At 46.6% G+C, this 27,836-nt stretch overlaps 1 protein-coding gene across 1 annotated transcript in view; it reads right to left on the reverse strand.

The window, feature by feature from the left end:
- snd1 (staphylococcal nuclease and tudor domain containing 1) overlaps positions 1-27,836 on the reverse strand; it is a 209,714-nt gene that overhangs the window by 168,139 nt on the left and 13,739 nt on the right. The window contains exons 6-11 of the mRNA XM_069671242.1: positions 26,850-26,941; positions 26,146-26,304; positions 25,951-26,057; positions 24,337-24,427; positions 18,838-18,942; positions 5,041-5,142 (exon numbers count right to left, since the gene is read on the reverse strand). Of these exons, the coding sequence (XP_069527343.1) occupies positions 5,041-5,142; positions 18,838-18,942; positions 24,337-24,427; positions 25,951-26,057; positions 26,146-26,304; positions 26,850-26,941 (656 nt within the window). The remainder of the gene's footprint in view (positions 1-5,040; positions 5,143-18,837; positions 18,943-24,336; positions 24,428-25,950; positions 26,058-26,145; positions 26,305-26,849; positions 26,942-27,836) is intronic.

The following is a 27,836-nucleotide window of genomic DNA, read 5'->3' on the forward strand; positions in this document are numbered from 1 at the left end:
AAAGTCGATAAAAGTGGATCTCTCTGGAGCAGAATTTGAGGGAAAGCGTTGGTCTTAGAGTCTTCTCCTAATGCTTACTGCTCCAAATCTGTCTCTGTAGAGCTTAGTGTTCGCAGACAGGATGACAGTAAGTGGGTCGACTAAACTCCTCTCCTTGTTGAGAGTGCAACATGCATCTGTACGCCTGTGCACCTACCTGCATCAGGCTTGACAGCTCAAGTAGGCCAAGGTAGCGCAGATTAACATTACAGCCGTGAAGGTTAAGTATTGTGCTCGCATATAAACATTCACCCACGGAGAGTCTGCGATGATGTCATCCAAAACTAATTCTCCGTTGTTGCCAAGGCTGCTAAAGGTACCGATGCAAAAACCTCGCTTAGAATAATTTATAATAAAAAATGTTTGATGCATGGTGACGGAATTCAGAGCTTTAGCCCGGTGTCTTAGCAACAATGAAGGGATGGGAGGAAAGCAGCGTTCCAGAGCTCTTCCGTTATTGATTTTGCAGACTGAGGAGGAAGGAGGAGGCCGCGCTGCTGGCAAACGGGCAAGAGCTCTCCACTTAAATGTAACTCACTTCTAAAAAGGGCTATAAGCACACACCTGGGAGGCCAAAACTTCAATACTAATCAAATGTAGGGGAGTAAAGGGGCGTGTAATGTATGAAGACAAATATGCATACATCTAAATTGTTAAATATATAGCTAAGTGACGGATTGGCCTACGCGATCCCGCCCACTGCCCATTTCGTCATGCCGGGTTGCCAGATGTGAAACAAATTGGCGCGCAGGACTCGTTGCTCGTCATTGTCAAAGCGCACGTCTCGCTGCTCGAGCAGGTTCAGTGTCCTCAACCTGGCAACCTGAGTGAGCTTCGTGTTGTACTAGAAGCGGAGCTCTGTTTGGGAGTAGCTGAGTGCGTGAGTGGAGTGGGTGGTGGAGCAAGTGAGAGAGTGAGAGAGACGGGAAGTGAGTGTGTGCGCACGAGTTACGAGAGTGAACGGGGATAGGAGCGGATCAGCGGAGAGTTTAATCGGTAACTGAAAATAAAGACTGTACAGTAAGGCTGTACGCGCTCCCGTCCCGGAGTTAGCCCCGAAGCTAGTGGCAGCCTCGGCCCTGGGGCTGACCGATAAGTCTCCCCCCAAGCAGGGGAGGGGAGGAGGAGGCAGGGGGAGGCAACGCTCTCCAATAATTTGGACTGTAGTACCCTTTTTAGACGCTAGCAATGTCGCTTGTCAATGTTACATAGTGGTCCTTTAAGTTCGCCGAAATGTCAACATCATGATGCAGATGCGTGAAAAAAACAAATGAAGCTTTGTCAGGTCTGTCCTCAAGAGGAGAACTACTTAAAATGAGGTCGGATCGATCTGATGCATTCGAGGAAGTCGGGAAATCTGAACGCTGAACGGCTTTTGTGACACAGTGTCAAGGGAATTTGTCTCAAGTTGAATTCTAGATCTAACAGATCATTAGCTGAACTTTTGCTCTCGTCGCAGCCTGCTGATACGTGATTGGTCAACACTCCTCTGACTACAAACCCCATCTACATCCCTGAAATCCACGTCCCTGCCTACAGATTCTGTGTAGAAATGTAGTATCTGTAAATAGAAATGCTTCCACACTGATTTGGCGGTCAAGGGTTGATGCATGTGGACAAACAGACCTCTCGACATGCCATGAAGTGCTCTAACACCTGCATGTAAAGCCGCCCGTGAGTGATTGGATCACCCTGGGTGCATTTAAATGTAGACTGTAAACACGGCTGCTGATGCGCTCGGGCGAAAACGTGCATCACACTTAAGATGCTAACTCCCTTTGACGTATAAAATCATGCATGCTTTGTTTCCTCTCTGGTAAACACCACAAATCGCCTTTTGGGCTGACGTTTAAAACACCCTTCAGTCTAATGGAGCTGGATGTAGTGATGACGTGTGCGTGCTGAGGTATGTTGCAACATAAAAAAACGTATTAAAGTATGTTGCAGGTCGTAGAAGTGAATTATTTTATTACACTATTATTAGTCCCTTTGTGTTGCATTGCATTGTTGCTATGAGTGAGCAGCTAATGACCACAGCAGACAGTTATGGGCTTGCATGTGCATGTACATGTTTGTGGCTCTAACTGCCTGTATGTATTCATTATGAGCTCATCTACATGCACCTATGTGGACCACACATGTTTTAAAATAGTACAGCAAGCCCACTTTACCTTCATTATACGGCCCGCTGCCACACATTTCATCATCATGCTAATGGAATAATGCGCACAGCATTTTTACACCTTGACAAGGCTGTATCTGCCCTGTTCCCACCACACGCACGCACACACGCTCATTATCCCCCCCCGAACACAAACACCACAAATAACCAGGCGAATCATTACTCTCGCTTCACTCGTCAAAAGCCAGCTTACGGCTCCGTTTTCTGTCATTAAAAAAACATTAATGAGGATGATTAAAATGGCTGCGATAAGAGGCTGGGACGGGGATATGAATCTCACTCCTCTGCTGAATGCCAAAAGGAACTCTCTTGGCTTTTTGGCTTTGAGTGGGTGCATGTTTTTGTGTTTATCAGGCGGAACAGCAAATGTTTTTTGTTTTTTTTAACTGTGTACACTTATGAGAGTGTTAGATGGGAGTGTTTATTCTATCTATTGTTTTGCTGCGGTGGTTTGGACCCCTGAAAGTTGCGCATTTGTTTGGTACACTGTCAGCCCGGCAGGAACACAAGCTGGGCTTTTAGAAAGCACACTGAGAATTGATTTTTGAAGCTCCAGAATCTGATATTTGGAAGTCGGCTACAAAACAGCATCAAATTTATGGGATGACTTCTGACTCTGGAAGTCATTTGTCAGTATGAATGTGCATATTCTGACGGATTTATCCATCAGTCTGCTCTTTCCGGAGCTTTCTTTGCAAAAAAAGATTTAAATCTATTCCAGCCTGGTTCCCATTATAATGTTCCCCCTCTGTGACAAGTGTTAAGAGTGAGCTATTTGGAAAAACATAAACCATCATCAGCTCAGGCAGTGGACAATAGCCTTGGGCGTGCCTGTGAGCAACAGCTGCCTTCTTTCCCTTTGCCATTGCTGCCTCTGGAGGCGGCAGAATTACCACTATAACAACAATGTAGGCGTCGTTTTGCTGATTTAGTGATGAGAGCTTTAAGAACAACGCAGTGTGTGTGTGCTGGACAGGGCTGGTTACACATCTCTTGGAATAGTTGGATTTTAATCTAGGTCAGTCAACTTTTTCCTTCTGTGTCAGACTCATACAAGCAACCAGAATGTGTTTGTTTATTTAGATTTAACACAACAAGACCAGGTCAAAACCTGGTATGTGGCTGACCGCATGTCAATGTGCGCTTTTGTGGGCAATGTGTTACAAGGACTGTGCTGAGGCAGATGACAACGTGTTTGAAAGCAGGTGCACGCTGTGGACGTAGGTGAGGAGGAGCAGCCCCGCCTAATCCCCGCACAAAGTATCCAGAGCCATGTAGACAGAGAGTCGCATCAGTGGAGGTCCAATACGCTCCATGATCCGCCTTTGCAAAGTCGCAACTCTCTCTCTCTACAGCTGTGAAAGTACCGTCACTCACTCAGTCACATACAGACCCGTGTGTGGGGCTGACCCCGGCGGTCAGCCAAAAAGTATGTTTAAAGCCACTTTCACACACACAGCTTTGTGGCTAGGTCACAATCGGCATTTAGACTCTGCAGTAGACCCGGGTAATTATTATTATTATGTAATTATTACACAAAACCCGAGTCGAGGCGCTAATCTCCGCCGCCTTTCCGGCACAATTCTATGATAAGGATGCACGATATTGGATTTTTTGCCGACATCCGATATGCCGATATTTTACAACTCATTTCGTCGATTACCGATACCAATATTTTTTTCCCGCACACCTAATTGCAGAGATCCTCAACTCTCTTCTGTATTGGAATTAGCGTACAGTATAATGGTGATACTCTTATCACATTTGTTCCAACGGTCGGGGTGACGGGTCTTGAGATGGTTAATCAAGTTTGTAGTGTTGAAAGACTTTGCCCCGGCTCCTCCTCGCATCACCGAAGCTGAGCAGTCATTGCAAATAGCAGCTTTGCTATCTATTTCAGACACTTTGAAAAACTTCCACACCGCGGACATTTTGGCTTCTAACTCTCTCATGCTGCAGGTAGACACACGTGACGTCATCACGCTGCGCCGCGCAGGTCTTCTTCGCGCCGGGGACATTGCACCGAGGTCGGGCATTTAATCAAGTATGCAGCAGCCCATTATTTTATTGGTTAATTATATCGATCGGATAGTTCATTTTTAAGCCAATATCGGCCGATAACGTGGCTATAATATCGTGCATCCCTATGCTATGACATTGAAGTTCCGGCCGCTGTCGCATAAAACGGCAAATTTGTTCTTTGTTTCGTGCAGGACGCAGCAACACCGGCAAGACAGCGAGGTGAGAGAGCTTCTGATCCGAGAGGAAGAAGAAATAAGGCGACATTCTTTGTGCGTACTATTGTTTATTAACTCGGCGTTTGTGGCGTCAGACGGTGACGCAGGAAAAAAAAGACACTGAAAGGAGTAGACTGCACTGGCAATGGGAAAAGAGACAATCGGCATTTATAAGTTGGTCTTCCCAGGTCTGAAAAACCCACGTCAACACGCTGATTTCGGTGGGAACGAGGTATCTCGAGTGCTCCCCAGCTCAGCGTCTGGATCTGCTGGGTCAGATGTGTGTAAATCATAGCAGCCCCTAAGGTGCACAGAACCCCGCAGATCAATAGACACAAGAGGGGGGAAATCAACACTGCTTGTTTAAAGGGTGCGCCCCGGCCAATACCAAGCCTCCGGGCATCTAGCGGGAGTACTTGGTATTCAAAACGAGAGAGGGGGAGAAAGAGATACCTCGCTTAGGGCTTCAGAGATGTGTGTCTAGGTTATATGGGGGTTGGAATGTACGTAGAGTCACGGGGGAATCCCTGTCTGGAGGTTTAGCTGATTTCAGGTAGGTTTCAAAGTGTAACCGGCTCTTACCTTTTTACCAATGAGCTTCTTCCTCAGGAACTCGCGGGCCTCGAACATGTAGGGGATGTCGTAGAGCGGACGGAAACGTTTGTCTTTGTCCTTGTTCTTCTCCTGGAAAGAGACAGAAGGGAGGACGGAGGAGGAATGGGGAAGAAAGGTCAGGAGGAGGAGGATGCAGAGAGGGGAGAGAGAGAAGAAGGAGAAAGTTATTCACATTGCACTTTCAAAGCTGCGTGGATTAACATATCCGCTGCAGATGCAGACCTCTGAGAAACACACACACATCCCTACTTCACTCATACAGACATAAACATGGTAAACAGATTCACACACAGTCAGCTTGTTTGTTCCCCTCGCCCCTCTGCTTCACGCCTGCAACAGGGAGGATATAGAGTCTGGAATATTCCGGCGCGAGCAGCGGCGATTTACACACACAAACATCTTTTTTTTGTCGATACAGACACATTGCACCAAAAAAATCAAAGTACACAGTTACCAAGGACACAGATACAAACCAGCCAAGGCAAAGACACTTAGTGTTAAACAGATGCACAAAGGCGAGCTGACACCATGTGCACACACGCAGATGCAGCCACACGCCGCACACAAAAACTTCTTTCAATACGCTCACCCACTCTCTGACAGGAGCGGGCCACAAATAGAACCTATTTGCATTTTCAAAAAGGAGGCTGAGGTTTTGTGTTGCTCCCAGTGTGAGGAGACAAACACACATACACACACGCGCGCGCAGTGACAGGTGCCGTTTTTGTAGGGGCGGGATGAAGAAGAAAAAAATAATACGGCAAATGACAATGACGCAGTGGGGAAATAAACGACAGGCGCTAACAGGAGGAATACGGCTATGAATGACAATTCCAGTGTGCTCGCCACCCCTGCCCCTCCCACGCTCCTCTATGAGCGCCGTCATTATCTGTCATACAAATAGAAGTTACACTCTTCAAACCGAACACACAGGGAAGGATTAATTCCTCATTTCCTCTCCTCCTCAATGGTTTCCATTCAGTTTTAAGGCGCCTGCAGTTGTTGGGAGCTGCCAGGTGTGGCACACAGCGGGGCGGATGGATGTCAGAAGGGGGGGGTAAAGGGCGGGTGTGTGTGTTCTTACTGCTCCGTTAGGATCATGAGGGCAGTTTTTCTCCTCTGGTGTCAAACAGGAAAAGCAACATTTCAGCAACACTAACGTTTAGTCTCAACATGACTGCACAAAAGACCCGCTGGATTCGAAGCTGCCAAATCTTCCTTTAACCTTGGCAGCAATGTAATAACCTTTGATTTTAATAGCTTTCCATCTTTCCTTTTCTTACTCCCTCGCTCCCATCTCTCTCTCTCTGCTCCTGCCGGCGGAGTCAGCGCAGCATGGAACCTCGGAGGTGAGTTAATCTCACACATGGCCAGTGGAAATCCCCCGTCGCTCCGCCGAGAGCCGATGTCCTCCATTTTGTGTCAGTCGGGGCTTATTGTCGGGGCCTCTCATCCCTACCAAGTCGGAGGCGGAGGGATGATGGGGCCTTTTAGGAGAACTGCCGGGAAGGAATCCTCCATTTTTGGACCCGAGTTTGAAGCTGGCCACTGCTGGGGACGAGGATAACTTTCACTGAGCTCACATTGCTTGGGCGACATCCTTCTTTTGGGGCGTGTTTTCTTAATGTCAGACAATTCACAGACACTGAATGATGGTGTGCTTTTATTACAGCTGTCTAGTGAAGGAATATTCCCTATACTCGCAAATTACCGACTTGCTCCTATAGTAAGCAACGTCCGCTTTCTTAATCTTACAGGCGATTCTTTTCTTTGCAGCGTCGAGGGTGAAATGCTCCCAGACTTTAGAAGTTGTAGGATGCGTCGATGTTGCATCGGCCGCCGGCATTTTGCAATGTGTTGTTTACCTGTCGCTTCCCGGTCGCTGCTTTGCATGCGCAACTCTCAGCAGAGACAGTAAGGATGTGAGATGGCTCACTCCTCACACTCAGCTCCAGAACATGTCGTCATGTCCGTGCACACGGTAAAAAACATGCATGATGGCGTGACTAACTAATTATCAACAATTCATTCGTTGGCAACTCATTTTGTCATCGTTTTTTGTGGTATTTAAAGTTGTAATCTCAAAGATGTCTGTTTCGTTCTCTTTGGCGGCACCTATGGCGATAAACAGTAATTGCGGGAGCACACTTCCCAGATATCCAGACAGTGTTGCATGTGTGGCGTCCACGGTTGGCTCCGGTTGTAACTCTTGATTTCCCTCGCTGACGGTCGCTTTCCTTTTCAGACTGTTTGCCTTCATCTGAGCGTCGAGTTTGTTTCTTTTTCTTTGGATTGTCACTTATTTTTGAAATTGTATCTGTAGTCATTGATCTTTTCGCTTAGCTCCGCCTACCCTCTCTGGCAGACCAACCACTGCTTGGTGATGGAAAACGCGTCACTGACGCCGGTTTAGCTCAGCGGTTAAATCAGCGGCCATCTAGAGAGGCCATAGTCCACAATGCGGCAGCCCCGGGTTCAACTCCCATCCTCGGCCCTTTGCGAGTCTCATCCCCACTCTCTTCCCCTGTTTCCGACACCATCCACTGTCCTCAGTCAAAAAAGGCATGAAAGGCCAAAAAGACGTGTCACTAACTGGGCACTGCTTGTGATTTTGTCCGCGAAAGTTGACATAGACACCCAGCCTGTAATACTGCAAATGTAAAGGCTTTCATCAGTGGGCCATAGGCTCAATCACCATTGTGCTACCCCATTCGGCAATAGATAGTGACTTAACAGACATTTATTTACATGAAAATCTTCGAGATAATCACTTTAAATAAGCTCAATCTTACCATATTGTGAACCAAATACTGCATAAGAGCAGCATTTATGTGTGTTACTTTCATCGCCTCATTTGGCAACTCAGGCTGCAGCCACTCCTTACAATCGGTTGGCACTGGCGTTAGCTTACGTTACATTGGGTTTTGCAACCAGAGAAGCTGCAATCGTTTCCTCAAAAAAATCTAATATTGAAATGCGCTCTACCGTTCCTTATATACCACTTTGACATTAAATACAGGCATGTTAGAGTTTAGAAAAGAAGGAAACTGCCACATAAAAACCAGGAAACATGAGCATCGTGGTAGTGGAGTTACAAGCAGCACAGCATTGCAACATTCCTGATACTGAGAACGCCTGATTTTCCTGAGCCTGAGGGGCTTTCGCACACAGCCTATTCATGGCAGCACTATATTACACGAAGGCCGTTAGGATTCTGAGAGACTCGGGTCAAAACAACAGGATGATTTTTAACAGAGAAAAGTAAAGAATGAACCCAAGTCAAGCAGAGGGACAGAGAGAGAAATATCATTTCTTACTAATAAGCTGATTCGCAGCGGAAAAGGGAGCCGTGTCACTGAGGGCGAAGAGTGTAAATGTCAGCACTCTGTGCCAATTAGGCACAAGGAGCGGAGAAGCAGACCAGGAGCGCAAAAAAGGTACTTCTCCATCTTTTAGGAGGTCTACGGGGAGCGGAGCGAGACTGAGTGGAAGGGGGAACGTCACAGCTAAGAACATATGCAGCCATAGGAAGAATGTAATTAGCATCATTACATTCCTCCGACGAGACAAACTCCGTGTACACCACGCTTTAACCGCGATAACGCAGCTGCAGGAAGGTTACAGAATAGAGGAGAGAGAGTCACTGTTATGTCTCAACCGTGACCCAATAACAACAGCTTGCTCTACACTCTCCTCGGGGGGAGTTCTGTGCTATTTGGGGTAAATTCCCTTCGTTCCAAATTACCGGCTACAGCACCGGAATCGTCTTTGACTATTGCAGAGGCATGACGCTAGCTGGATGGTACAGTGTCGCAGGGCTGCAGGGGGGAGGGGGGGTTGAGGATGCTACCGCTGCGAGGATTAGCTGTTTCTGGAACTTCAAGGGTGAAATCATGACTCAGGAGGACGTCATGCTTCGGGATGTCGGGGAGTGTACTGTATTCATTTTGCAATTAGCAGATTGAGAAGGGAATGTTTTTACCTCGTGTGAGAGGACGGGGATATTATTGTTTGATTCGGCAGTGAGCTTGTCGCCTTTGACGATCCAACATTTACTACTGTATGCATAAAATAATAACACTAAATAATGCATGCATTCGTATTAAATGGCTGCAGAGGTTTGCAAGAGAATACAAGAGACAGCGAGAGAGGCATACACTTCCTGAAGCAACAGCAAGAAGGATATCGCTGCTTGTGGAGCTACAAAACTAAATCTAATACATCTATTCTAATGATATTACATTCACAGCATTATTGCCGCGAATACAAATCAGTCATTACTAATCTGACTCGAACTGATAGACTCCAGAGAGAAACCTGGAGATCCAGAATCAAATTACCTGTAGCACCATAACAACAAAACAGCCACTCAATTCATGATTAGCTGCTAGCAGACGGGGCGCGGGTAAATTTCCTGGGACAGCTGCGGCGGGGTTGCGGCCCTTGCTCTCTCCGTGCTCTCGTTAATAAGGATGTCATATTAAAAGACAAAAAAAAAGGCATGTGATAAGCACGTGAGCTGTTTTTAATTCGTGGGGCAGACAGACGGTCAGACTGGCCCTGCAGACAGGCACGATGATGCAGCATCACAGTGAGTGCAGTCTGCCTGCCGGGAAAGCTTCAATATTGCTGACATATATTTGTATTCATGCATTCAGCTATTGAAAGCAGAGAGCAAATTTGTGCGGCTTAAACGGGGAGATATTGAACGTATTGCATTTCGTCTCCAACACAAAGCCTCTTCATAAAAGGCCTGCACGGAAACAAATTGTGTTAGGAATCTTCAGGTGGTGTGTTTTCTATTACTTTTGAGTAAAGGTGACACTATTGTTATGAGTACAATTACATTTTAAGTAAGGCTGTCCCGAATACCTTCTTTTGGCAGTCTGAGCTTTGGCAGCAAGTCGTCGATTGTATTCAAAGCGTCACTACGACGACAACGGAGGGTCTAAATGACAGCTTTGTCCCAATCAAGGGGACCAGCTGCGCGTCGAAGGCTTCTTCAAATGCCGCCAACAAATCCTTTTTCAGGGCCGTGAAGGATCCATCGGGGGCATCATTTGCGGCCCAACGTATCCAGAGATTCATTGTGCGGCAATTCAATGTTCTTGGTTTCAGCTCAATCGAACAGCTAGTGTTACACGTGTTTAAAAACCTGAAAGGGTCTTTAAAATAATAGATAAGGTTATGTGACATTAGTTCTGCTAGCTAGGTAGCCCACTAACTACCTGTTGCTAGGCAATGGGTGATGTAAGAGTAAGGGCGGGAACAGCTGGTGGCTCAAACAGGAAATCCTCCGTAGACCAGTCTCATTTCAGTTCGGCTTTAACGGTCTACGCAGGCTATGAATGGCGCATCCTTTGTAGACCTCCTTCGAAGGATGCAGCCCCTGGATTGGGACACAGCTGACATCTAAAATAATTAAAGCCATTGCTTCTGCTGCCTTAGGATTTCAACTACAACAAAGTGTAAGCCTAAGACATAAGGGGCTTAACAAAAGCAGAATATACATGAAAAAAGCAATAAATGAATTTGTGCCTTCACTTTCAGTCGCAGTGAGCAAACTAAATAAATAACCATATCCAATCAAAGCGGAAAAAACACAGACTGTATAAAAAGATGGACGACATGACAGCTCCCTAAAAGTGAAGCCGTACATTTCCAGCGCCCCCTGCTGACTGGCTGCAGTATAGAACGGCGAGAGAAGACTCATCTAAAACAATCACAGTCATTGAAGTCCCTGCTGTTAAACATGCCGGCGTGCGAGATCTCTGCTTTGTTTTTCTCCGGTAAGTTAAGTGTGTGTTTTGGTTAGCGGAAGTGGCTACGGAGGCTCCACCTGCCAATCTCTACTGTGCAGACTCTGGCTCCAAATGACGTCACCATCGCAAGATGGCAGCGCCCGTCACGGGGGCTATTTTGGCTTCAATTTCGTACAATGGGAGCAGATGGAGACGCATTGTCCATCTACATATACAGTCATTGGGACAAATGACTTACAGCCTAACAAACAGGCCGTCTCTTGTCTCTCGCACACTCTCTGACAGTTGCTTCTCCATCTCTATCACCATTGAGTTATTCTTTCAATAAGCTGATTCTTATTTACTGGGATAATTCTTATTTTGGAGGGATTAAAAAGGGGAAAAAATATCGATTACCATGGCAACAATTGAAGCTTCAAAGCATTCGGGTAAAACCTCCTCCCATTTCACTAACAAACACAACACAGCCAAGCCTTTGCTTTTTAACATTCTCAGCCAAACAGTGCCACGGGGCCACAAATATTCATCCAGTAGTGAGGACGCACACTGGCTACCAATCTGCCTCACCAGGCCCAGAGTGCACAAGTGAATCACGAGGTGGGCGACCCCCTCCTCCCAAACTCGAGGTCAGAGCGTGTCATGTCAGGCTGGGGGCTCGCTGAGGGCGCACACATGGCCAGACAGAAGTTTGGAGGAAGTACAGAAGAAGGAGGGAGGGAGGGGAGATGAAACAAAGGCGGAGGAAGAGATGCAGCTAGAAAGCAGCGAGCAGATGGGTTCTGTGTAAAGAGGCCTCACATTCAATTTGGAATGAAAATAAAGAAACTTTAAAGCATTTTATTCCAAAAGTGACATTTGCACAAAGAAAGCAGCCTCCGAAAAGTAACCGAAAATCAAGACAAATATTATCTCAGTGTGCTACACAAACTTGAGAAGCAAAACTCCATTTAAAAGTCTCACTTTGCTGTTTTGTTACTCGTTTGTCGTCTGTCATCTTCTTACCCGTCTGTCTGTCTCGTGGTCCCACATGTTCGTGGGTTTATGGTGTCACTTTTCTGTTTGACAGCATTGGGATGATCTTTTTGTTCCATTGTGTTGTGGTGTGGAGACATCTTTCCTTGCACTACAGTTGATAATTAGCTTAGTAACAGCATCACAACACATTTCCATATTTACCACCTTTTCTAAAAGACCTTGATGACTTGACTGCGGTTGTAGATGTGAGAAGGAATTCATTACCGGGCGCGACATAAACCGTACTGTATGGCGATTGTTGCGAGTGACAATATGTGAGACAAAGGGAGCTGTGCGAAAATAAAAATATGATATTTGTTTGGATTTATGTGCACATTCGGATGTTCTTCATTGATGTGAAGATGTGGAAAATGTCAAAGTCGGCCCACGCTTGATTTTAAGAGTTGGGCTGCTGTATTTACAAGACTGCTAATCATGTGCGGTGTTGTGGAATAAAAATAAACCGTATAATATGAAAAATAGACGGAAGGAAAGAGAGGCAGAAAAACACTCACCGGCCACTTTATTAGGTACACCTTGCTAGTACAGGGTTGGACCCTTTTGCCTTCAGAACTGCTTAATTCTTCGTGGCATAGACTCAACACGGCGCTGGAAACTCAGAGATTTTGCTGCGAATCTCCGGTTCCACCACATCCCTAAGATGCTCGATTGGATTGAGATCTGGTGACTGTGGAGGCCGTTCGAGTACACATTGTGGAAGAAACCAGTTTGAGATCATTTGAGTGCTGGGACATGGCGCGTTATCCTGCTGGAAGTAGCCATCAGAGGATGGGTACACTGTGGTCATAAAGGGATGGACGTGGTCAGCAAAGTTTGGCGTTTAAACGATGCTCAATTGGTACTAAGGGCTCGAAGTGTGCCACAAGGCATCCCCCACACCGTTACACCAGCAGCTGCCTGAACTGTTGATTCAAGGCAGGATGGATCCATGCTTTCATGTTGTTTACGCCAAATTCTGACCCTGCCATCCGAGTGTCGCAGCAGAAATCGAGACTCGGACCGGGCAACGTTTCCCCAATCTTCTGAGCCCGTGCGAATGGTAGCCTCAGTTTCCTGTGCTTAGCTGAAAGGAGTTGTGGTCTTCTGCTGGTGTAGCCCATCTGCTTCAATGCTCTTCTGCATACCTCAGTTGTAACGAGTGGTTATGTGAGTTGTCTATCTATCAGCTCCAACCAGCCAGGCCGTTCTCCTCTGATCTCTGCCATCAACAAGGCCATTTTCCCCCAATGCACTGCCACAGCTCTCTGTAAGACCTAGAGATGGTTGCGCGTGAAAACCCCAGGAGATCAGCAGCTTCTGAAATACTCAGACCAGCCTGTCTGGCACCAACAACCATGCCACTTAAATCACCTGTCTGCTCCATTCTGATTCTCGGTTTGAACTTCAGTAGATAGTCTTGATCATGTCTACATCCCTACATGCATTGAGTTGCTACCATGTGATTGGCTTAGATATTTGCCTTAACTAGCAGTTGAACAGGTGTACCTAATAAATTGGCCGGAGAGCGTATGTGTTGTTAGACTCTTCGACACACACAGAGGTGGACTGTAGAGTTTGGACGAGTAGGGAGGGCTGCACGGAGCAGTGAGAGGATGAGCTGCAGTCATTGTGTTGCCTTATATAAAGGACAGGGAGTTGACCTCTCTATGTGCTCCATCAGCAGTGTCCTTAACCCTACTTAAACCACATAAGCGCACAGATACGTTACGATGCACGAAGAGGCACACGCGCGCACAACCGCTCGAGACTCGACGCGTGTGCGTCGACCGAAGCAGATACACACACAAACAGAACCAAAACACGCCGAGCGAGCGTGTGGGTGTAAGAGTGAGTCACTGAGTAGCATAGACATCTCTCTGCACTCGTGTTTACGCTGGGCTTGTCCTGCCGCACACGAGAGAAAACGAAGAAGAAGAAGAAGAAGGAGAAGAGGGGGGGGGGGGAAGAGAGAGGAGAAAAAAAGCTGACTCCAACTCCCGAGCTCAAAATAACTCACATCTGAAGATGTGCCACAGCAGTAACGCTGGGGAGGAGAGAAAGGGGGGAAATTCAAGGCCTGTGTTTTGCTGCGGTAAGATGCCATTGGTCCACAAAGCTGTCAGTCTGAAGACAATTAGTAAGGTCATAAGAGGGGAGGGGGGCTGTGTGTGCGATGTGAGGGGACTAAAAGGAACCAGAGGAGGAAGAAGGGCTTGGCAGGAACAGTCAGACTTGATCAGCGCGCTGGTACATCGCGTCTGGCCTCCTGTGCCCCCAAACAGTCCACACACACACACACAAACACACAAAGTCAGCACTCGCACACAAACATACAAACGGCCTTGCTTGCAGAACGCGCGGTCAAACTGTGCACGGGCACATCCGTGCAGACAGAAATAATAATGACAACTGGCACGAGAAAATCCCTACAGACCTCTAGAGAATACAGCACACACACAAACGCCCACACCGTCGCCACAATGCAAAAAATCACCGGCTTTGTTTTCCTCTGGAGATTTTCTAGAAGGTTCATAGACGGGCTACAGTATGCACACATCTGGAGTGCTTCTGCGTACTCGCATGTCTGCGTAATCCGTGTTTATGCACACGCTGACACCAATTTCCAAGATGTTTCCTGACATAAGCTAATGCAGCTTAACCGAGCATGGCTCCGCGTGTGCGAGCATGTGTGTGCTGCAAACCGTGACGACGTCTGCGTGTCTGTCTGCTGCACTGTAAGCAAGGAGCCGGCTCAGTCGTGACAGCGTTAGCCAACATGATGTCAGCGTGTGTGTGCGGCTTTCGGGGCGGAGAGGGATACCTGCTGTGACCTCTCCCTCGTTTGACCTAAAAGGTAGAGAGGAAAAACCCTCCCTGCTGCTCGTGCATGCGACTGCTGCATGTGTGCATGTTCGAAATGCTTCCTAAAGCTGTGAGGCTTGCTTGTTTCGTCTTCACAAACACTCTGGCAGGTGAATCAATATTTGATGGTGCTAAACGATTAATTTTATTGGCTTTTAAAATAGTTCAAGCAACAGTTATGAGAGGAAAATTTAACAGATTCCAACGTCTTCTGAAAACATAATGTGAAGTGCTATATCTGCATCTGTGGAGGAGGGGAGACAGGGCATGAAATTAAGTTTCCCGGCTCACCTGCGGTAACAGCTCACTCGGCGAGGAGCAAATGAGGACTGGACGTAAAAACTCTCACTCCCATGAATGTCAAAAGAAAAAAACACGTTGAGTTAAGATGTCAGAGAATTGCAAAAGCTTCTCTTTCGCTTGCCTTTATTCTAACTCAAGAGTCCGAGAGCTCATCACAGCCCTCATCACAACTCGGCATCGCTGCCATAGCGACAACACTCAAAGCTGAGCCAACGGCGATGCAGACAGACAGGCAGGCAGGCAGCTCTTTAGCTCACAGACAGAAATAACTAGCTAACAAACAAAACCAGCAGCAGCACCGTGAACAACCCTTAACAAAAACACGGCATGCAGAAACAAATGTTATGCAACACTAACTCCAAAAAAGACTGTCCTCCAGCAAGTCCCAAAAGGGCCCACTTGTGGGAAGAGAGCACGGACGATGGCAGGACTTTAATTGTGGTACATGTTGGAATTTAATGATAAAGATACCTGCATTGATAACATTACAGACTTACTTTTACATGCTAGTGCTCTGAACAAATATTCATTCATTCGGCTTCTACGCGACTTGTGTCAGTCAGGAGCTATGGCAACTTTGCGGCAAATTTCCTGTACCTCCTTTGCTGCTTAAGAAGCGAAAAGAAGGAAGACCCTGGAGGAGAAAGAAGATACAAAAGGGAGCCCGGAATACAAAAGAGGGATCAGACGAGTGGGAGTGTAAGAGGTTGCAGAGGTTGCCCTGTTCCTTCTTGGCAGGTACCGGTAGCTCATACGGTTACAGCTAATGGTAGCCACACCAAGCTAATGCTAACTTAGTGGTCTTAGTAGTAGAAGTACTTGAACATTTTGCCAGTAATAAAGTGTACTTTATTGTTTTGGAATAAACAGCATCTCTCTCTCGCTCCTTGTCTCGGTGCTGCAGAGAGACGCAGGTTGATCTGATGCATTCAAGGAAGTCTGGAAATCTGAACGCGGAGCGGCTTTCGTGACACAGCGTCAAGGGAATTCATCTCAAGTTAAATTTAAGATCTAGATCAGATTGTTAGCTGAACTTACATGCAGATGTCTGTTTATAGAGATTAATAAGAAGCTGCTTTTGCTTCTTCTGCATACACTGCAGCCTGCTGATACGTGATTGGTCAACAGTACTCGGAGTACAAGCGTAGTTCAAACAGAACACTTGCCTTCCCGGAAATCCACGTCCCCTGCCTACAGATTCTACATTACTATGTAGAATCTGTAAATAGAGATTATATGCTCCGTAACCAAGAGCGCGCAGACATACGCGACAGCGCTAGCATGCATTTTACTTATAAAGAACTTTAACAGGATACTACCAGTGCAAATGGCTGTGCTGTGGAGTATTTCTGCCAGAGTCAAAACAGTCTATCCAGGCTAAAACAATATTCACTCTGCAAGCCAAGCAAGCTGGGACCCAGACAGGCTGATTGTGATAAATATGCAGGTTATTTACATGAAAAAAACCACACCACATAAGATTATTAAAAATGCATGAAGTGCAAGAAAAGGCAACACAACACTGTGCCAGTGTAACACCGAGAGAACACACACATCTGGGCCCGCTCTCCCAGGCTCCCCGTAACATACGACGGCGTAATGAAGCACAAAACACATACTGTTGAGGCATCTGGTGCAGGCAGAGACAGAGCGACTGACAGAATACAGACAGGCAATGATAGACGGAAAGAGATGGGAAAAGAAGACACAAGTAAGAGGGGAAAAGTTGGAAAGCAAAACCGGAAAAGAATGAAAGAATCAGGACCAGGCCGGAAAAGGAGGTGAAGCAATGTAATGCATGACGAAGGAGAAAGTGCAAGAGACAAAATGTGGTTGTTGGAAGCTTTTGGGCAAAAACATTTCTCCAGAGAGTGGAGGAGAATCAACACACACACACACACAGGGCAACGTTGCAGGTCAGCAATCTGACCACAGTGTGCACACCCAGAGGGAGAGAACGGCAGGAGAAAGTGGAGGAGAGAGGACAAGAGGAAGGAGGGAGGCAGGGAGAGAGAGACAAAGCGCTCTCTTAATGATGCAAGACGCAAACAACAACAGGGGGAGAGAGGGGAGATGACGACGTGGATGGACGGAGATGCGAGAGAATCAAAACTAGACGACTGTAAAAAGGGGAAAAGACGAGAACGAGCGAACCGTAAAGTGAAAAACAAGCGAAAGACAAGTCAATAAAAACAAAACAATCAAAACAGAAGGAGTAACGGGCTGTTGCAGACATTCTGCAATCTGACTTTACAGTGTTCCTAGGCCGTCTCATACCTCTGCGAGCGGGGGAATGTGAGACATGACTCGCTCATAAACAAATATTACAGTAAACAGTGTGTTGAATGGAGGAGCGGTTGTCAAACAGCCTGAGAGGTGTTAAACAAAAGTGAGAGAAGGGATTCGGGGGGGGGCTGACTCTGCAGTAGACCCGGGTAATTATCGCCTCGGCTCCGAACGGCAATGGTGGGAACACAAAACCAATGTCGACACGCTAATGCTCCGTCGGTAACTTCTGCGACTCCTTGTCATCTCAGCTACAAACTCTACCCGTCTCCGTCCGAGCAGCGCTCAAACATCGTTCCAAATATGTCGGCGCCGAGTTTGACAAACAGACTGAAAGACCTAACCACCGTAACATCTTCACTGGTTTGTGACATCAGATGATAACGCGGCAGGAAAGTGACAGACAGGAGTGTACTCCACTGGCAATGGGAAAAGAGACGGTCGGCATTAATTAGCGGGTCTTCCCGGGTTTGAAAAGCCCGCATCAGTGCGCTTATTTTGGTGGGGAAGGGGTATATGTGTCAGCCCTGTGATTGACTGGCAATCAATCCAGGGTGTAACCCCGCCTCTCGCCCAGTGACAGCTGGGATGGGCTCCAGCCCCCCCGCGGCTCTCAACAGGATAAGCGGTATAGATAATGAAGCGATGGATGGGTTTCTAGGGAAACACAGAACTCTCTCTTCTGTGACAAAAAGAAAAATCACTACTTAAAACTTTCTAATTAACAGGAGTGACATTTTCAAACATCCACATCCTGTTATTTACTAAATTATAGCAATTTAGAAGCTCAGAATCCAAAGGTAATAGAAAATAAGAGATCAATTTTTATCTCTCAGAGTAAATACATGAAATCTTTTGTAAGGATAAGCAATCCAAGCTATGAAAGCGGCGTCATTTAAACCAATATACTTCTTATATTGTAATGAGTCTAAGGGGGGAGCGATGTGGAGGCAGTGACATCCAGCACAGTAGACTTCTGTGTCTGGATGTCGCTGCACATTCACGGCCTGTTGTGTGTATAAATATGCATCTCCCCTGTCACGACGAGGGTTTTTTGCAAGCATGTATATGTGTAGGTTTTTGTTTTGAAGTGACTCTGAGGAGGAAGGGGGAGTGCGGAGGGGAGAGACACACACACACACACACACACACACAAAATCGATCTGCCTCCCTCTCCCTCTCTGCAGTGCTGCAACCACTGGGTGTGTGCGAGTGTCTCGCTGCGTTTGCATGTGCCCCCAACAGCAGGGGCGCCACCAAGTGGTGAAAAGAATTCCCACGCTTCTCTGAAGAGAGACCAGACGAATGTATACAGGGAGAGGAGGGCATGTGAGATGTAAACAGCTTATGTCTGACTTTACGTTAATAAGAAGTAACTCCGAAGCAGCGGCGACACAAGTCGCCTCTGTGGAGCTTCTCGTTAATTGGCTAACCACAAGCACTCCCACATACATCCACTTGTTCATGCACAAGTAGCCACTCGCTCTGCTTGTGTGTGCACACAGATACAGACACAGAGACACGGGTTTGTTTGTACCTCTCCCTCGATTCTGGGGGGCCGAATGCTGGACAGGTGGATTGTTTTGTTCTCTCCAGAGTTCAGCTTGACCACCATGGCGTCAGCGTTGACCACCTGCATCACCTAAGGGCACAGGAGACAAGACAGGAAGTGAATAAAAAAGGGACACAAAGTAATTTAAGGGTCGAAAAAACATGTAAATCCTGAAGGATGAAGCTAAAAGGAAAAGATGGAGAAGTGTTGGAGCATAAAGACTTTGCATTTTGGTGAGCAGACAGAGTGAAAGAAAGATGGGAAGTGAAGGAGCAGGTAAGGGATAAATGGAGAGGAAGAGATCTATTCAGAGGAAGTGAGGAGAGTGACAGTGCAGATCGTGCGCTGTCACGAGCGCGGGGCTCTGAGAGCGAGGTAAGAAAGAGTGATCCTTGAGTGACTGAGTAAGTAAGTAAGCGAGCTCAGTCGTCCCAGCAGGCCCGGCGAGGTTTGGAGGACAGAGCGAGGACGTTCTGCTATCTGGGGGATTGGCACCAGGGGGGGAGGGGGGGAGAGGAGAGGGAGACAGAGTGCAAGAGAAAGAGCTTTAAAACACAAACATCCTGTTAGAGATAGACTGGTGGAGCGTTGCACAGCTCTCTGCCAAACAACAGGCTGGCAGCGCTTTGTTCTGGAGACCTTTACAAGTGGAACTAAACACTCAAGACGTATTTGTGTTTGGCATTTAAATGTTTTATTTTAACTTAACAGAATCTGTGTATGTTGCTTTTCTAAGCTCCCGCGTCCTCCTCAGTAAGAAGACAGATTGGGGGTATAATGTGACGGGGATGGAGGAGGCATCCAAGCCCAGAGCCTTTAAGTAGGCCGCTTGCAAGACACTGAGAAATCAATCGCCCTACACATGTTGCCTCCCACTTGTGCATTAAATGGCCTCATCATCACTCAGAGTGTGGTTCATATGTAGGCCGAGCTCGAGTTAAAGCCCTAAAAAGAAAGAGATGCGAGTCCCGGGTGTGTTTGGAGCGCAATATGGACCGTGTGGGCGTTTGTGCGGCTGGTAGGAAAACAAACATTCGGAATTATTACGATTAAATTGGAGCGTTTGGAGTGAGTGGCAGACGTACATGCAGGTGTTCAGCCGCTTAAGACTCCATGAAAACAAGTCAGCCATTGCAGTCGCCACCAGAGAGCCGAAATTAGCCCAGCCCACATGCTAAATAGGCTGCCCACAACAGCAGCCAAAATACATCATATACTAATCAGTGAGCTGAGTGGGAGAAATAGGGAGACATGAGGAGCAGGAGGAGGGGGGGACACAGCAGCCTACACGCATTCACACTGTAACAAGGTCATTCTGAGGCCCTGCCCAAGTAAATAAAGTGCAAGAGAGAGAAGGGAGAAATGGCTCAGCATTTACCGGCTAATTATCAGCCGGGGGAGGCGAGACGACAGAGGCGAAGGAGGACGGATCAAGACACGCCAAAGATAGACGAGACAGGGAAGACAGACTGTAATCTCTCTGCAAATATCAACCAGAAGAGAAGATGGAGAACGGATAGGAAAAAAAAATAGAGCAAAAAAAAAAAAAAGTCTTTGCAAAGTAGCTGCCATGAGGGGTCGAGTGAGCAGGCAGAGGAGACAAATAGGCGGGCAGCATGACTCACTGGGTCTAATGTGTCACGCGAGAGGTGGGGATCTACTGCCACCCTCTGTCCGCGTCCGACATGACATCTGCAGTGGCCTGGATCAGTCACAGTGAAAAGGAGGATCTTGGCTGCTGTCAGGGAGTGTGTTGGTTCTGTCAGTCGAATCCATTAAGTTTGTTTTAACCGCGGGGGCCGAGCGAGGGGGCTTAGCCGGGACTCGCTCGTTACTCACGTCAGATGATCTCCCTTATAAGGCGACACCTGTGGCGGCGTGCGGCGGGTGGAGATAATTTGTCACCCAAATTACACGGTTTTCAAATAAACTGGTGGTGTTTTTTGATGCTATGATAAACACATTAAGCTGACGTGTATCCCCCGGGTGCAGCTCGGTGAAGACACTATCCTGAGACAGCTACTAATAATTTAGAGACTTTTTTTTTGACCTGATCGCTCGGCTGGCTTTAACTGGGGCACGAACCAATATACCCTTTTTTCATCTTCTTCCTCCAAAAGAGACGTTTTAATTTCTTAAAGTAGGTGTCTGACCTTGTAACCGTTCTCTCTGACTTCGTCTAATTGGGACGTGGAGTGCACAGACAGCCCAAAGAAGTCTCTTAAAGTGCAGCATTCTCTCCAGCTAACATGACCTTTAAATTGCTCCTGCGCTACCCCATTAAAGAACACGTCTCTGCAAGGTTTTTTACACCAAACATGGGTCAGAAAATACACTGATGCAAGTATTATACAGCTAACAGTACTCCTGACAAGCTAGTGGTGAAAGGCTGGTTAAGGGGTTTGCACCATGTCACCTTCTATCCATCACCCCGCAAGTAGGTGGTTCACCCAGGGGAAAGTAAAGGAGGGGATAGAAGGACTATTGGGACATGGCCTACATCCACTCCCCCAGTCCCAGTAGATGCAGGAGGAGAGAGGCGAGACGGTGGAAGAGGGAGATGCGTCAGCAGGATTGACTTGTGGGGATTGGACCTGCTCTGTCCCTCCACTCTATCCATCACTCACATAATAAGAAGTGAAAAGTGGAGTGGACGAGAAGAAGGGAGGAGAGTGTGATGACGATGATGATGATGATGATGATGGGATTGATGGATTGATGTGTCCCCGGGAGGGTCGGTGCAATGCAGTTATTAGGGGCCGGCAAATGTCACAGGGAGGACTGTGGAGGAGGGGGGGGGGGGGGCAATGACAGGCCTGAGTAACCTTAGGCTGTCCAGTGTGTACTTAAGCTTTGAAGCAGTTCAAGCAGTGGCAGGGTCAGGGTGACATTTCCACTGATGGTGGGAAGTTTGAGTCAGATGGTGCCATTCAAGAGGGCATTTGAGCCTGTTATGAACAAGTTTTTAAGCTATCGTAGGTCATATTTATTTGCAAGAAAATGGTTCTATTTTAAAGTCTCGAAGATATCAGGTGTTGGCGGCACCTGTGGCGATAAACAGTAATTGCTGGAGCACATTTCCCAGATATCCAGGCAGTGTTGCATGTGTGACGTCCACGGTTGGCTCCGGTTCTAACTCTTGATTTTCCTGGCTGGCGGTCGCTTTCCTTTTCAGACTGTTTGCCTTCATCTGAGCGTCGAGTTTGTTTCTTTTCTTTGGATTTTCACTTCTTGTTGAAGTTGTATCTGTAGTCATCGATTACTGTTTACTCGCAACACTTGCAGAGACCGGGAAAGCAGCCGCTTAGCTCCGCCTACCCTCTCTGGCAGACCAACCACTGCTGGGTGATGGAAAACGCGTCACTAACTGGGCACTTTCCGCGAAAGACACCCACTCCATAATACTGCAAATGCAAAGGCTTTCATCAGTGGGCCATAGGCTCAATCACCATTGTGTTACAGTTGACCACTGGAAAAAGCCACTGTCAGTCAAAGCTGGTGTTCTCTATAATCCATAGACGCAATAATATTAGAAATTGGCGCCATAGCTGTGGCGAAAGTACAAACATCTCGTGGTTTCGCCCATTCTACATTCCTACAACACCCAGGGTGCTTTGTGTCTCCTGAAATACTACCATTTTGCTGCAGGCACTGGTTCAGAGCGGCACAGAATCAGAAATATGACGAGAATATACCGGTGGATCGTCTAAAAAAATGGGTCTGCAGTCTGCAGCATTTCAAACCTGACGATTTTGAACGAGATTGAGGAAGTGTAGTTTAGCGAGCTCCCTGGCCTCTGCTAGATTACGCGTTTTACGTAGTCTGGCGGAGGTTTTCCAGGGCAAGGAGAAGCGGATAGCCTTCTCCAAAGACACAGAGCCAAATAACATTTTTGTTCTACCATAATGGCATTAGCTCCCCTTAATGGCATGATAGGACTGAGGTTGAAAATCAGCGAACTGGCCCTTTAACACACATTTATTTAAATGAAAACCTTCGAGATCATTACTTTAACCGCGTCATCTAAATAAGGTGATAGTGTTTCTATCTCATAAAAACATACTTCAACAGCAGCAACTGTTATGATGCAAGCCTCCTCTGTGGCCCTTTCAGGTGGGAGCAGTTGCAGGGAAGAAGAGAGGAGTCCTACAGAGATCAAAAGGTGCACCGAGGTTTAACTGGGGGCAACAGCATTGCAGCACTGTAGCATAAAAAAGTGCGCCGATACCAGGGAGGAGACGCATAGTCCGAGGGATCTTGATGATGTCTTTCCACTCTCTTTCCTCCAAGTCTCTCTCTAACTCTCCGCACAATTTCAATTTCTTCTTCAACCCTCTATCTCGCCTCTTTTTCATACCCCCTCCTGAGCTCACCACCAAATGCTTCCTCACCCCCCCCTCCCCCCCACTTCTCACATCCCAGCCTCTTTTATGGAAGGGGTGCAGAGAGATGCGGGAGCAGCTCGCACTGATAATATAAATGTTTTATCCCTTCTCTAGCCTCTTCCCTCTTACTCAGGAAAAAATATACATACACATAGTTTTCCTTTTTTTTGCGCCTTCTTTATGCGTTTGCAGTTTATCAAATTCATTCTGTAAGCAAATTGCCAAAGCAACACCTTTTTTATGCAATCCTCAGGCTGGCTGCGAGTTTTTTTTCAGGGTCTTAAAAAGTTCGGGGTGCGGAGGGAGCAAACGCAGACAAAAGACTAGCTTAAGAGGTATTAAACTTTTTCTTTCCCCGGTGAAAAATGCATCGACTGAAGCGACGGGACGGGCGGGAGCGACTCTCAATCAAAATGCACATATAGGGGAGCAGATTTAAAGTTGATGTTTACTACGAGAGAAGCTGTAGCTGTAACGTCGCAAGACTGCTACCAAAATGTATCCAGGAATCAATCTCACTTGATTTAAACTAATGTGTGCCGACAACCAGGGAGGTAGAGCACTTCCTTGTGCTTGATTTTAAGGACACTTCCTTCCCCCTGAGGACCGGGCAAATAACCTCTAAAGCTAATATATGTGATCCTCAGCTTTCGAGGGTCGTTCGGTGCTGCTGCTAACGCATACGCAAGCGATTTGGCCCTAATTTGACTGGGGAGTGCTTCACGGCTGCCGTTAAGCATTCCTCCACGTAACTTTAGCGAAGGGATTTTTTTATATTTTTATTAAGTGAAAAGGTGCAAATGAGGAAAAAAAGGTGTCGGTTATATTATTCGAAAGACACCTCAAAGTGGCTGAAAATTGGAAATGCTGCAGCAGTGGAGGCAAAAAGATGAGCAGCTTCTTCTTCGCACTAAAGTGTTTGATTGTGTTTGCATGTCATGATGCAAGTTTTATACGCTCTCTCTGTAGTATAAAGAGGAGCAAAGACTTTCAATGGAAGCAACGTGATCCAAATTGAAACCATTATGTCAGAGGCCAAGAGAGAGTGCAGATTTGAGAACGTTCAGCACAGCTTATAAAAGCCACTTCGAAGCCTCACCTTGGCTACAAATTGCCTGTCCTTCTGGTCCAAGTTGGCCGTGGGTGCCACGTAGTCCTTCCAAATGCGGACCTTGCGCTCTTTAGCAGATCTGGCCAAAAGAAAGAATCAGTGTCAGTGCTCATCGTCCGTATATCAGGATGTAACAGGATTAATCAAATGATTAAAAATGATCCATTTGGCTGTAAAAAAAGTACAAAAGCTCATTAAAGTGAGAAAATTCAAACATGATTAGTCCTGATTCATTGCTGCAATGATTACAGAGAAGGAATATCACTCAATTACAATTGTGTGAGATTGTTCATCTGAAAATGTGACTACATTTTTGGTTCATTGAACTTGCACAATTATTTCCCGAACAATTTCTATCGTAGGTTCCAGGGCTGTCCCGAACACCCTTTTCTGGGCGTTGAAGCTTCAGCAGCAATAATTCGATTTTATTCAAAGCTTCGCCACAACGACGGGGAGGTGTCAGCTCTAGTCTCCTTTTTGTTGAAGCCATAATGTAGTTTTTTGTTGGTTTTATGTTTAAAGGAGCAGTTCGCCCCTGGAAAAAGCCACTGTCAGTTAAAGCTGGTGTTCTCTGTAATCGATAGAAGCAATAATATTTGAAATTGGCGCCATAGCTGTGGAGAAAGTCGTACAAACAGCTCGTGGTTTCCCCCATTCTACATTCCTACAACACCCAGCGTGCATTGCGCACCTCCCTCTGAAAGGAACGGCCCAGCGAGGGACGCTGGAGTGAAATACTACAGTTTTCCAGTCAAGGACATTGATCGCTGCAGGCAATAGGTCAGAGCGGGACAGAATCCAAAAATACGACAAGAATAAATCGTCTAAAAAATCTTCAGGTCTGCAGTCTACATTTCAAAGCCGACGACTTTGAGCGAGACGTAACATGTGAGGCGGGCGTCCTAGATTGAGGAGGGGTAGTTTAGCGAGCTCCCTGGGCCCACTGAAGAAGCGGATAGCGTCTATCGTGTTGTTCTGACATCAAACACCAGCTGGAGCATCATGTATAGGACTGCGTATAGGTAACCCCCGGTGATGTGGAGCAGGCATGTGTATGCGGACGCCAACAGTTTTTGACCGTGACTTCTGTTACCGTCAGTGCCCGGCCGGTTCATCTTGCTTTATGTTTGAGGAATCATGCAAACATCGCTGCAATATAACGGACATTGAAATCTGCCTTGATGAACTTTCATCATTTCATTGATTTTCATCCAAAAACAAGCATACGAAACTTGTTAACCCGTCCACACCTCACCTGCTTGTTCAGATATATTGGCTTGTTTCAAAGTCACTACAATAGTTCTTATTTTGGACGGGTGAAAAAGGAAATAATATTTGAATACTGATTTTCGCCGTTGATTACCATGGCAACGATTCAAGCTTCGAAGCATTCGGGTCAGCCAGCAGCAACAGCTGGATTTAAAAATGCATGACACCACATCTTGCCCGCTGCCAAATGTAATGATATGTTTGCACAGGAAAAATTAAGACAATTTGCTAAACATAAGTATCTACGCAAGATCCAACTAACATCTGAACCAACAGATGAAAAGCTAGATTAATAAAAGTGGTCTTTTTTTGAGAGTTTCTTCAGTTCCATACCGTTCACCAGCTCTGAGTTTCTCGGCTCCCTGCGTGTACACAGCCATCGACCAGTCCACGCAGCGGGCGAAGCCTTCCTTCAGCAGCAGTTCTGTGATGTTACCGTTCTGGACACAGAAAAACAGGGACATTAAAAATGAATGAGACAGAAAGCCAGACTTTAAAAGACAGTGGGCGCTGCTTCCTGTGTCCTACCGGGTGCAGGATGGTGCCCAGTATGATCTGGTTGGGGCAGCTCTCCAGGATGATCTGGACGTCTCTCTGCAGAAGGCGCGATTCAGTGAAGAATTTGGCCTCCGCTGCGAACGGCTCCGGTGACTCCGTGCCATCCGCTTCCCGCTTGAACGTGGGACACTGGGAAGGAGTGAAAACACATATTGGAAATTGTGTTATGAGTAAAATTTGATGGATATCATAATTGAAAGTGAAGCACACATTTTGTCTTCCGTCCACAATCTTTTGATATCAGTTTTCTGTTTACACGTCATCCACTTTTAACGCTGACGCTCCTACTTGCTATCTGTATTTTCTCCTTTGAGCGTGCTAGAACGCCAGACAGATACATGCAGACGCGACAGGCAGACAAGCCTTTTGAACAATGAGACAAAGAACACCTTGAAATGGAAGTAATATCTTCAAGTGGGAGATGAAACAGATTAGTTATCTTGAGTGGTCCGTTGGCAAAGCTGGGCTTGGTGAAAGGGATTGATGGGGAAATTTCGCGGAGCGGAAATGACACTGGTAGAACACAGACTTAGAGGAGAGATGAAGATGAGCCGTCGCTTGTATCAGGTCTTTATTGGCTCCTTACTGTACGCCCAACTAAAAACACTGAAGGAGCAAAGTGTACATTTCACTCATCAAAACATCTGTGGGTGCAGAAAGTGAGTGGTGATTACCTTGACTCCAGAGAGCATGACAGTGACCAGGTAGTAGTCTGGGAGCAGCAAGGCACGAACAACACTGCCGTCACGCACATGCTCGATGATGGCTGGGGGGGGGAGAGGGAGAACAGAATTTAAAGAGGTTGAAGCAAAAGGAGAGTGTGTAGAATAACGACACTGACATGACGCTCGAGGGTTGGACTTGCTTATTTCTAGGCTGGAGGAAGCGTGCATTACCTTAGGAGTACTATATCTCATTATGGTAAAGTAGGGTGAGGGTTGAATGTTTAGGCAGCCAGGGTATAACACAAGTTCTGACTCCTTCACTAAAGCTGCTCAGAGGTTGTTCAGGTCAGACAAATTAATATCAGAATGTATTTCAATTACCGTAAAATTCGTGTATAAGAAGCACTTTTCATACATCTGAAAAAATCGGCTGTGTCCTCTCCAGTGTGTGACCAATTTACCAGTATATAATGCAGAGAGGTATTTTACTCAGATGATGGCGTTATAATCTAGCTAAAGCTTCAACGTTACCGTAGGCTGAGCTCAACTACCGCACCGGTAGCTAGCAGGGTTGCAAACTCGACATGGTGAAAATAGATTGTAGGCTATAATTTGTGTGTTTCAAAAGAAATTAATTGAAAAAGTGTTTAAATTGTATTATTATGCTAATTTCAAGCTGCATATTCACTCTGTGATGCCTGTGGAGTAGCTTAGCATAATTTACAGGTAGAAAAACTCTGCTCTGCACAGGCCCTCATACAGTCTCTGCCTGAAACGACTCAGTCAGCTCTGTCCCTTTAAGAAACCCCACTGTCTTCTGATTGGCCAGCCCTCGAAAGCCTGCTGTCTGAAACCTGGCGTTCACAGCAGCCTGCAGACTGAGCTGAGAAGCCTGGGGATTACTCCAACATACTTTTACCTACAGATTTGAAACTTCACCCACGTTTACTCTGGACAGCCAACATTGTAACATTATATATATGTTAAAATATGAAA

This window comes from Semicossyphus pulcher, unplaced genomic scaffold (assembly GCF_022749685.1).
Source record: "Semicossyphus pulcher isolate SPU_LCO1_2020_fin unplaced genomic scaffold, fSemPul1.0.p SCAF_20, whole genome shotgun sequence".
NCBI classification, from domain to species: Eukaryota; Metazoa; Chordata; class Actinopteri; order Labriformes; family Labridae; genus Semicossyphus; species Semicossyphus pulcher.